At 38.6% G+C, this 12,411-nt stretch overlaps 1 protein-coding gene across 2 annotated transcripts in view; it reads left to right on the forward strand.

The window, feature by feature from the left end:
• The window catches only part of LNPEP (leucyl and cystinyl aminopeptidase), a 57,129-nt gene that overhangs the window by 23,931 nt on the left and 20,787 nt on the right, over window positions 1–12,411 (forward strand). For both annotated transcript variants that reach the window (XM_084305187.1, XM_084305186.1), the window contains 4 exons: window positions 56–896; window positions 4,341–4,479; window positions 10,978–11,109; window positions 12,241–12,361. In XM_084305187.1, the coding sequence (XP_084161313.1) occupies window positions 79–896; window positions 4,341–4,479; window positions 10,978–11,109; window positions 12,241–12,361 (1,210 nt within the window). In that variant the 5' untranslated portion in view covers window positions 56–78. The remainder of the gene's footprint in view (window positions 1–55; window positions 897–4,340; window positions 4,480–10,977; window positions 11,110–12,240; window positions 12,362–12,411) is intronic.

Genomic DNA, 12,411 nt, shown 5'->3' on the forward strand with positions numbered 1-12,411 from the left:
TATTATAGTCATGCCTTTTGCTTATGACGTAACATATGCTCTTTTCTTTTTCCAGATCAAATTCAGTTACCCAGAAATATGATTGAAAACAGCATGTTTGAGGAAGAGCCCGATGTGGTTGACTTGGCAAAAGAGCCTTGTTTACATCCCCTGGAGCCCGATGAAGTTGAATATGAACCAAGAAGCTCACGGCTCTTGGTGCGTGGCCTTGGGGAGCATGAAATGGATGATGATGAAGAGGATTATGAGTCATCAGCAAAATTGCTGGGAATGTCCTTCATTAACAGAAGCTCAGGTCTCCGGAATAACATGGCCGGCTATAGACAAAGTCCAGACGGATCGTGCTCGGTGCCCTCTACAAGGACCATGGTGGTTTGCGCTGCTGTTTTTGTGACTGTGATTTCAGTGATAATGGTGATTTATCTTCTTCCCAAATGTACCTTTACCAAAGAAGGCTGCCATAAAAAAAATCATACAATGGAACTAATATACCCTTTGGCAACCAATGGAAAACTGTTTCCATGGGCAAAAATGAGACTTCCTTCTGATGTTGTACCACTGCATTATGATCTTGAGTTGCAGCCAAACCTTACTACTCTGAAATTTTCAGGATCTGTAAAGATAGTGGTTAATGTTCTCCAGGTAACTAGGAAGATTGTGCTTCACAGCTCAGGACTTAATATCACCAAGGCATCCCTTACTTCGACAGGAGGAAGGCAAGCAAAGCCAGTTGAATTGCTGGAATACCCATTGCATGACCAGATAGCAATCATGGCTCCTGAGGCTCTCCTTGTAGGACAGAATTACACTGTCAACATAGAATATTCGGCTAATTTATCGGACACCTACTATGGCTTCTACAAAATTTCTTACAAGGATGAGGATTCTAAACAAAGGTATGCACACAAAAGTTGCTGCTCTCTTGTCATTTCTAGATTGTGCTTTAGAAGTAACAGGGGTGACTTTTTCTATTGAATGTTTTGTACAACTGGTTCCTGTTGAGTTTAAAGATTCACTTTGTTCCTGATGTTTTAAATCTAGGGATTTAAAAAAAAAAGTCTTTTATTTTTGTTATGTTGCTGACACTTTAAGCGAAGCTGCTAGGGAGCTGGAAATTATCAGTGATTAAAATTAGCAATGCCTGAGAAATGTCTTTCATGGATGAGTTTATTAAGTTAGGGCAGCTTCTTCCTCAGCTTAATGTGGTGCTGTATGGAGCTTATAGATAGCTATACCACGTTGTGTTTTTTTGTTTAATTTTTAGTATCTCTCTTTTGAAATGTTCTTGGCTAGTTGATAGTACCTCCAGTGTGGGGAATGAGGGCTTTATGTGAAGATTAACAAAAATAGCTACCTACCACCAGCCACTTCAAATGGTCCTTAGCCTGATTGTGTACTTATGATTGTTCATGCTTTTGTTAGCATATAATAGTCCATACAGATTTTCTAGAAACTGAGTGATGCAAAAAAAAATATGAAAAGAGCACTGTGGGTAAGTTCATTTTGCTGACAGGGAAGTAGATGTGAAGGGCCTACAAAACGGCTATTAAATTGAATAAACACTTACCAGCTTGTTCTAAGGAATGCTGAGACCTAAAGTTTAAAAAAAAAAAAAAAAAAAGTGAAATGGTACATACAGGGAAAAGCATGGAAAAGGGGAAAAAAAAATGTCATCAGTGTTGCAACAGCAGAGAATTTGTATGGAAATGCCCGAAATACTTATGGGTAGATTTTGTTTCCTGAAAGGAGAAGGCAGACCTTGTAATTAATACCACTGAAACTGTCCTCTGGAGAAGGGGTCACACTGATATTTTACTTGTTTTCACTGACTTAAAACAAGACCCTTTGTTGAGCTATTGCTCTCCTATTTTTAGTGAGACTCCTTGAAGAGTAAAACATGTGGCAAACTGGTTATATTTTTTTTTTCCTCTCTCCAGTGAGATACAGTAACTATGCTGCTGATGTTTGAATTATTCAAGTCCCTCAAGGGTGGCCATCTTCTAAAATAAACCAAAACTGCTCAGTGTAAACATGATTTCATAGACTGTTAGAAGGCTGCACGACATGTGAAAGATAAACTTCTTATTCTGTAAATTAAAAAATGTATTTTGTTTCAGATTCAGAAGGCCTCTCTAGGCACTGACAAGATATTTAAACTAAAACTGACTTATTTTTCGGAAGTTTACTCAGTTTGCTGTTAAAACTCCGCATAGCTAGGTCCTAGTGGATCTATAACATTGCTGAAATGTACAAGAAAATATATTGTCTGCAGCAGCTCTCTTCGACTATATGCAAGAAGTGGTGGAATATAACTGGGTTCTTGAAGTGATCAGCAGCTGTGGGGTAAGGCAGAAACTTTCTCGCCTTCACTCCCATGTGTTTCTGCTGGTCCTTCTGTGAGGTTGTCTGGGAGGCTTTCTGTAAGAGATCAAGAATTTGAAGATAGAATTTCCGATCTGTTTCAGTTTGCCCAGGTCTGATGAAGATGCTTTACTGAGGTACAAAAGTTCAGATCCGTAAGGTAGCACACTGTCAATAAGCCTCTTATGCTCAGGAGGAGGACTTTCATATACTAATACATGATATTGCATGTGAATCTTTATGATTCACATGATTAGTGAGAACCTGCTGCTGCTTCCTGGGAAACTGCTGCTCTGCCTCAATCTTCTGACAGTGTAACAAAAATGTCAAAAGTAGTCTGTGTAGGAATTCTTTAGGTAATAAAAAAATCACAAAGGCTCTACATTGCATCAGAAGAACGTAACTACAGGATGAAATGAAGAAGATATAAGTAGCTTATCACAAGCCATGAAAGACAGTCTCATTTCAATTCATACTTCATGGGAATAAGAGTACAGAGTCTTGCAGTAAGATTGCAGAAAGCAAAAATAACACGAAGTGTTGTAATTAGCTACTTTGAGATTTCATACTTTTTTGTAGTCTGATGTAGTTGAAGCTTTGTTATCTTGTGTTTGCAGTAGTAGGAAGAGCTTCTATGTGGTGAGGAAAAATAATCTGAGTAAGTTCAGAGGATTTTGCCCACCTTTAGTCTAGTGATACCTGCTTCTGTTCAAAGACAGGATACTTTAACTTACGTATTTTTCAATAAATCATTTCCAGTAAATTTTACTGATTATCATCATTTCCATTGCTCTGCATGTCTCTGTTTCCCACGGTGTTGTCTTAATATGCTTACAGTTGGTGTTTTTAGGAATACAGGCTATTTTGACAACATCTGTTTTTATTGCATTTTTGATATAAAACTCAATCTATTGTGAGAGGAAAAAAAAGTTACTTTTATTTTCATCTGAAGATTTTTTTTTACATTGCAACAAAAAACCTAAAATTATTAAATAGCAAAATAATTCACTCTTGCCATTTATGAAAAATGGATCTTTGTGAACTTCAAGATTGTGGTTGATGGGAAAGAGAGGACTAAAGTTGAAAATAGACCAGGAGAATAAATCTTGACAGTGACATGCCTCCTCAGAAAAGCTGTAGGTCCAAAATGTTGGAGACAAAGACAAAAATAACACAACCCCCAAAAGCATTTGGGAGGTTGGCAATTTCTTTAAAATAGGAAAGAAAAAAAAAAAGAGTTGGAACCACTGTTCTCTCCAGTATTTATCTCTGGTAAATGGAAGATAAATTGGCGAACTTCATGTTTAGGTCCCAGGGTAGTCCTGGGGGAGCAGAACACAAGTCAGAGATACTGTCTAGAAAAAGCTGTAATTTCTGGAGCTAGTGAATATCGAAACACTTGAGGAGGAATACAGATGTCTGAGAGGTTCTCCTGTGATATAACTAGTTGTTGTACTAGAGGCAAGGCAGTGCATGAATTTACATAAACATCCACTAGCTAGCAAAGCGAGCAAGAAGACAGCTGAACTTTGAGAGCACCCTCAACTGAAGGTACAGCAGTTAGATGGAAAAGCTCCCGTGTCATTATGTCTCCTTCTGAATTTTCAAACTATTTTATGTGGTGGGCATGTTCACTGATTTACTTTTTGTCTCCTTTAAGCTTTGTTCCCTCTTCCTGGAAAGATCACTGGACTGTTCTTTAATTGTGTTAAACCAGATATAGGATAAGAAAACAAAAAACAGCCAAGGAGATTAGTTTTCCAGTAGATAAGTTTCTTGGGTTTCAGAAAGACTTCTTTATAATCCTAATGAAACATTTATTCTAAGTGGACCAACCATGTTATCTGCCATTTGGAAAGCTTCTTCTGTAGTAAGCAGTTACAAGGTTTGCGGGGACCGGTGACTGTTCAATCATATGTAAACTGTCATTTATCCTTCTCCTAATTCTTAAATTGCCCTTTTCTACCTCTTTTCATTAGGTGGTTTGCAGCAACTCAGTTTGAACCTCTGGCAGCAAGATCTGCTTTTCCATGCTTTGATGAACCAGCATTGAAAGCTACATTTTTAATTAAGATCAAGAGAGATGAGAAACTTACTGCTCTGTCAAATATGCCAAAGGTACTTACTTTTGTACAGGAATTTTAGTAGAGCTATCTCCTAAGTAATCTGCGTAAGTGCTTTGCATTGTGTTTTTGCAGTAATGCCCAGGGGGTTAAATTAGAATCATAGGGTCATGTAGTTTGGACCTGAAGTAGATAAACTGTACGCTCTGACTCTTCTAAAACAAGTGTCTGTTCCTCAAGGACTTAAACTAAGTAACTCTGGGGAAGGGTTCAGTAACTAATAGTACTAAGTAACTAATAGTGAAAAAAATATGCCCTCAGTGTTGGTGAAACATGTATGTATACTGTGCCCGATATACATGGATTTCAGGAGGCTGTCAAAGGCTCAGGTGCTGGTGTAGCTGCCCCATTTTTTGAAAAGCAAACTGATAATTGTGCCAGTGTGAAACAGTGTCTTCCTCATACAAAATGAATGTTCATGGATTTGTGGTGATTCTCAACAATTACTTTAACAGGATTCCAGCACCTTGGTTTATATCCAGGTCTAAGAGTGCATTATTGGCTGCTCTCTTCACTGAAAGAATCACTATACAAACTGCTTGACAACTCTCCTCTTTTTTTTTTTTTTTCTGTTCTTGTATACCAGAAGGGGTGATTACTTGCTTTCCTGTGCCAGAAGTTGGACAAGTGGTTAAAGTAACTTTCATAAAACAGCTTCTATCATTCTTTATATACAAACTATTGTTTGTCATTGCTGCTCATGTTTAGATGTTTCTGAGCAAATTGCAAATAGTTGCTTAAAATTTATTCTGCTCTTAAGCACACCTTCCACAGACCATGAGGACTCTGAAACACGTACTTGCCAAGAATATTTGTGCTTGCAACTCTCCTACTGCACCACATCACCACAGAAGGTGTACTACTGATCTAATCCTGGTGTATGTTCTGTTGCTTGTCTCTTACGGATGGCTATCATTATGAGTTGAGAAAGGATATTTTGTTGCACTGTGTGTACCCTAAGTTGGAAGGGCCCACAAGGATCATTGTGTCCAACCACCAGCTCCACACAGGACCTCCTAAATATAAGCCCCTGTGTCTGAGAGCACTGTCCAAATGCTGCTTGAGCTCCGGCAGGCTTAGTGCTGTGACCACTGCCCTGGGCAGCCTGTGCCAGTGCCTGAGCACCCTCTGGGTGCAGACCCTTTCCCTAACAACCAGCCTGACCCTCCCCTGTCCCAGCTCCATGCCGTCCCCTCGGGTCCTGTCGCTGTCCCCAGAGAGCAGAGCTCAGCGCCTGCCCCTCCGCTCCCCTCGTGAGGGAGCTGCAGGCCGCCATGAGGCCTCCCCTCAGCCTGCTCTGCCCTGGGCTGAGCAAACCAAGGGGCCTCAGCCACTCCTCTTAAGTCTTTGCCTCTAGACCTTTCATCATCTTTTTAGCCTCCTTTGGACACCCTTTAATAGGTTTATATTCTCTTTATGTCGTGGCACCCAAAATTGCACACAGTGTTTGATTGTAAGGCCATACAAGCGCAGAGCAGGAAGTATCACTTCTTTTGACCAGCTAGCAATGCTGTGCCTGATGCCCCCCAGGATATGGCTGGCCCTTTTGGCTGCCAGGGCACACTGCTGACTAACATTCAACTTGCTGTTGACTAAAATCTCCAGGTTCCTTTCTGTGGGGCTGCTCTTCAGCCTCTTATCCCTATTCTGTGCGTATATCCAGGATAGCCCTGTCCCAGATGCAGCATCCAACACTTAATCTTGTTAAATTCCATGTTGCTGGTGACTGCCCAGCTTTCTAATTTGTTAAGATCTCTCTGTCAGGCCTCTCCACCGTGGAGGGAGTCAAATGCTCCTCCCAGTTTGTTTTCACCTTTAAAATTACTTAAATATACCTTCAAGTTCTTCATCCAAATCATTAAGGAAAACATTTAAGAGAACTGTACCCAGAGTGGAGTCCTGAGGACCCTGCTAGTGACTGACCTCCATCCAGGTGTGAACCCTATTTACTATAATTCTTTGAGCCTAACTAGTCAGCCAATTTTTTATCTATCATATCATTTATTTATCTAGCTGAATGTTGGACATTGTGTCCAGAAGGATACTGTGAGAGACAGCATCAAAAGCTTTGTTAAAATCCCCCCAAAATCACATGTCCTGTCTTCCTGTGGTCAACTAGATGGGCAACTTCATGGTAAAAAAAAAAAAAAAGTTAGTTAAGCAGGACTCCCGTGAACCAGTGCTGGCTATGACTAATGACTGCATTGTCTTTAAAGCGTTTTTCAGTAACTGCCAGAGTTATCATCTCTGTAATGTGACAGTTTTCATCTCTCAGAATTATCTGGTATACCTATGGTATCAAGTGGCTTGGTTGCCTTCTTGACTGGTAATGACTGGCAAATGAAATGGAGGAAAAATAATGATTAACTATGCTTCGCTGTCATATGTGGTTAGGTATCTAAGGAAAATGGTTGGGGATAATTCAAGATCAAGCATGGTATTTTGGGGGATTACTGGGTGCTACTATTTTAGTTTGTCTGTCTTCAAGTTCTGTGTTCTCCTTTAACATTTACTTATTTGCTTGACTTTTTGCTTCATTTTGGAAATTTCCCCTATTCAGGAATCTTTATTTCCTATTTGGAAATATGAAAGGAATGACTGGTCTGCTGTCTAGTTGTGCCAGTTGCGGTTGATAATAGATTTCTCCAGAAGGGAAAGCAAGGGCCCTCACTGTAACAGAAGGCATGCTTACTTCCCTTGCTTTTCTCTCACAATGTGACTGTGCAGCACCTCCATCCTGCTTTCTTCAGTGAATGCTTTCTTTTGTCATTTAATCTAGCTGCTTCATCGACTTCCCTTTCTCTTCTGACTTCACTTAAATTTCATGTGTTTTGTGCAAGGTGTTTGTGCAACATTGTTTGTGCAGGAAGTCATCTGGGAAACTACTGCATTTGTTTGTGGTGTTGAGCAAGGCTGCGAAAGTTCAAACTGTCGTCTTCTAGATTATGCAAATGGGTCACTTGATGCAGTGAACAGTAAGCATCAGTATGTATTAGCAGGCTTTTCTACCTTCCTGAGAGAGCCAGCAGACGAGCTGCTTGTAGCTGAAGCTCTGTTGCCAAGACTTGTGACTTTTGAGTTCAACTGAACCAACTAATATGCCTGAAAATGCAAGTCGGTATTTCCTGTTTAGTGAGCTATTGCTTCTTGTCGGAAGATCTTCCTCTAATTAGACTCCCACACCTTAAGACATACAATTTAAATCTGGAAAGAACGACAGTTATGTGCTTTCACCTTGCATCTTTCCATAATGTCTGCCTTGCATTGCCAGTCCTGCGAGGTATGCGCCTGTGGCATTTTGCACTGAGGAGGGAGCCCTACCCCACCTCATCTATTTCTGCTCAGCTCCAAGCGCTGTTAAGCAGTTGGTAGCTCTTTCTGTGTGTGTGTGCCACAAGTTATCATCCACATGGAGAGAACATACTGATAAAGTGCTTTTACAGTTAGATCGTTAATGCATCTTTTTTTGTCCTCCTTACTTCAGGACACATTTACATTTAAGTTCCTAGCGTTTCTTGCCACAGTGTCATATTCATTGCACTGCTCGCTTTTCAAGGAGGTAGGAAGCCATTTGAAAAACGGAGGTTTGGGAAATGTGTCCTTTTATTCCTACTTGCAGTGAAAAATGGGTTGGTATTGCACATTTGTATCATCTTAAACATAAATATTACAGATTTTCCCTGTTGATTGCTTGTACTACATACTCAGCGGTTTCTGTACTGCATAGAAAATGTGTGTTCCTTGCCTTGTTCCCAGCATTGTGATTTACATAGTCATTCCTCAAGTAATTTTTATGGCACTCCTGCATCTTAAATTCCCTTCTGAATATGTCTCTCTTGCATCTTTTTGGTATTTTGATTACTGCTCGTGTTTGACATACCACTTGAGTTACCTTCAAATCTGCTGCTGCTGCTTCTGCCTTGAATACTACATCTCTTCAACTACCTATGAGTGCCACAGGCAGAAGGTCCTGTCCTTTCAAGCTAAGAATTCTCCTTCTCTCCCATCTTGTCTGGGATTCTTTTTCCATCATCTGGTTCTTTGCTTTTTAGTCCACTTCTCTATTTTTTTTCTATTTTATTTAATATTTTATCTACTTTTTTTTTCTCTGTACCAATTACTGAGCTTGTTATAGTGAGAATGTTTTAAGAGCACAGGAGAAAACACATTTCAAAAAGTATCATTTGCATTTTCTGTTGTTTCCATCTCTATTTTAAAATATGGTTATTACTTTTTTTTTGTGATGAAGATTTGAGAATGCATCCTTATGTGAAACAAAGACTATACCAAAGAAAGGCATTAACAGCAGTGAAGTTGTATGTTTAGTGTTGAGAACCAAATGCGAGTTCTCATGTCAAACAGATAAGTCAGATTTAATTAGAATTTATCGATAAGGTATGAGAACACACAGAGCAAGTGAATTGATAGTTTTGCTAATGAGCAGTATCTCTAGAAGAATTACTAATTTGTGTTTATACTGCAAACAATATTTTTTCTTTTGTTTTGTTTCCTCTTTCCTCAACTTGATACTCTGATAACTCGATGCTGTGTATTTCCTCATTTGTTGTTACATGATACCTAAACATTCAGTTTGTGGGTTTAGAAGTGGTCCCTTTGGGTTTTGTAATTTGTCAGGAAAACTTGCTCTCTCATGCTTGTGAATTACAGTAAAATCTTTATTTCAATATATACTGGAAAAGTATGCTACCTCAAGAATGTTCCTGGCATCAATGAATTCTCTTGTAGCAGTGCTAACTTTTATATGCAAATCTTCTTTTTATTGGCATGCTTTTTGTCCCTGATCTTCCAAGTGCTCTAGCACATGCTGAACCATGACATTTCAGGCTTAGCCTGAATATGTTCTGTTAGGTAGCATGGTATCCCAGTGCAACACTTCAGGCTAGCGAGCTGTTTTGTGTATGCATAAAGAAAGAAATACCAAAAGTGGATAAGGATATCTTGTTGCATAAAGCATATTCCGTTGGTGAGATCATTACTAGATCCCTCTTCTGAAAATAAACACTTAAACAAACCTCTGTTAGGAAAAATAAATAACTGCAATTTCTCTTGTAATAACTGCACGTCTTGGGAACAGGCTGTACTGGATGGAGACAATTAAGATCAGATTCTTTACTCTATCCAGGAGAGTGTTAAAGGGTGAGCTTCGTCAATTTCTATAAATACTTACATGAGCAGGAGATCTCAGAAGCAGGATTTCTCAACTCGTGTGTGCACAGCTAATATGGCAATATTTAATGGCTGACACACATTCAAGCTAGAAATAAACCGTATGAGTTTGGGGCTTGTGTTTTGTGAATTTATTTTTTTATTTTTATTTTTTAATGAGGATAACTGACTTGAAACAGTTTATTTGCAGCCACAGCAGATGCTTTGTCCCCCGAAGTACAGTATCCCTTTTTATGATAATGAAGCTGTAGTAAAGACAAATTTATGAATGTTTTGAAGACATACAAGAAGGAAATTCTGTTCGTACGTGGTGGCCAGACAAGATGATTGTATTGCTCTGCTCAGGATTAAACATTTCAGGCTGGCAGTTAATTTGCTAGAGTTATTGATGATTTTTTTTAAATGCTCATGGTTTCTGGAAACAAATATTTTTATGAAGTTTCAGAACACATGTACTACTGTCACTGTCTCCAAACCTTTATTATTCTGCATTAGTGATTTTGTACATTTAGGTGTCGTCTTTATGTAACTTCTTTGTGAAGGACTATACAAAGAAGTACTTCTAGGTGTAAAGCTTGCTTTTCCAGGACTAATATTAAGAAAAAGTTCTGCATTCTTAAGAAGTATTCTTAAGATACACCACGGTGTCATTCTTCAGAAGGTTGAGTGGGCAGTTATATTTGGCAGTGTATTTAAAATGGATATGTTTGTGCTTTAAAGTGAATGAGACATTAGGTTTCCTTAACTTTTTAAAATGAAATTTCTCCCAATTGGTAGGGGTTAGGCAAAGGAGGAGTCATGCTATGTATTTTGTTGTTTGTTTATTTAGTATGTTTAGTTCCTGTTTTTGAAGAGGTGTCTGGGAAGAGACAAATACTTAATTTGTGCAGTGCCTGTATTTTGAGGCTATTCTGAACCGTGCCTACAGCCTAAAGCTCTCGTGGATTAATGCTAATCTTGCTGTTGATTTTGGATTATACTGGGGGTTTTAAGTATGAATTAAATGAGATAGAGGGTGTTTCCAACAATGTGGTTGTCTGGTAATACTGCATATTAAAAGCTTGATAAGTAGTTTTGGTTTATGTAGGCTTAAATGTTCCATGTCTCCTCAAGCTTTGTTACACCATGGATAGATTGTGGGTCTTAGCTGTTCTACTGAAACATAACCAAAAAATAGATTTATTCTTCATGTTTGCTTATAAACTTTTCCTAGCCATTTCTGCAATAATTCTTTAATTTAACACTGATTTCTTGCATGCTTTAGTGTTCTGTTGTCTGCGTTAGTAACACTTCCCTTTACCTGCAGAAAGCCACTACTCCTGTGACAAATGGAATTGTCCAAGATGAATTTTTTGTGAGTTTGAAGATGAGCACCTACCTGGTAGCCTTTGTTGTTGCAGAGTTGAAAAACATCAGCAGAGAAACTAATGGGAGTCTGGTACGTTTATTCCTCTTGTAAGTCCCTCTCACCTTTTCCCAGTGCAGCCAAAGAAAACAAAACCGTTAAAAAAAAAATCCACAAACCAATGAGCAAACACAAACTTTCTGCAAAACCTAGTGACTCCCTCCATGAATCCCCACCCCATTTATTTATATATTTTCTTGTATTGCTTAATACTTATTGTAGGTACAGTATTATGCTTATCTTCGGCAATAACTATATGCTGTAGGTTGGATTGATGTCAGGGCTTATACCAGACTGAGAAGACTTCTACAGTGTGGGACTCAACATCAGGGCTTTTTAGTAGCAGAAATTCACAAAATCTGAAATCCCTAAAAGCTTTCATAACTGGAAGCTTTAAACATTTGCTTTTAATACTTGATCTTTGAGGGGTTAATGTCAGGGAACTAAGAATTGTTCAAAAGATGTATGGAAACAGTACTGTTCCCAAGGGAAGCAAACATACTATTTACATTGCAATAGACTTTATCATGTGTGTTCAAGTAAAGCAGCAAATATGTTATGGGAAAAAAAAAACAAAAAACAAAAAACAAAAAACCTTGTGTCTTTCAATAAGTCAGTTTTTTAATTTTTTTTTACGGATACGGACTGTAGAGTAAATGAGCAATTTATGCAATGTGTGCCATTTGCATGTGTTATTGGTATCATAGAAGTATTTAGTAGCAGAGCAAAGCATATAGGAGAAGAGAAAAAGAGTGAATGATGTGTTCTGTCTGAGGGAGAGTGGTTCTTCACTGTGCTTCTCCTTTATTCTTACCATGTAAGGTTTAGCAAAACTAAGGAAATCTAGCAGAGCTTTAGAAGGCACCAGACAGAAAGAGACTGGCAATGTGTAGTATTTACTAGCTTAATGGTAAAGTCTGAAAATGATCGTACCAACGCAGGGTAGAGTCTGGCTAGTGAGTTATTTGCTTGCCAGGAGTGTCTAATAGTCCAAGGGAGACTGTAAGAAGACTTCTAGACTGTAAGACTGTCTCTTGTGTTTGTGTATGCATCTAAATGTGGATGAATCTGTAATCTAATCAAAGTTATTTTTATGATACAGCCGCTTCTAAGGATTTTGTAGCTGTAAGTTTCAAAGTCTGTTCTCTTCTCTGTTCTGACTAGGTATCTGTCTATGCCATACCACAGCATATAAACCAAGTAGAGTATGCTCTAAACACGACAGTGAAACTTCTGGAATTTTATCAAAAGTACTTTTTAATAGATTACCCTCTTGAAAAATTAGGTAAGTTCTTTTGAACTTCTTTTTTAAACACAAAAAGAAACCTAATAAAT

Source organism: Netta rufina (assembly GCF_964035555.1).
Source record: "Netta rufina genome assembly, chromosome: Z".
In the NCBI taxonomy this organism is placed as follows: Eukaryota; Metazoa; Chordata; class Aves; order Anseriformes; family Anatidae; genus Netta; species Netta rufina.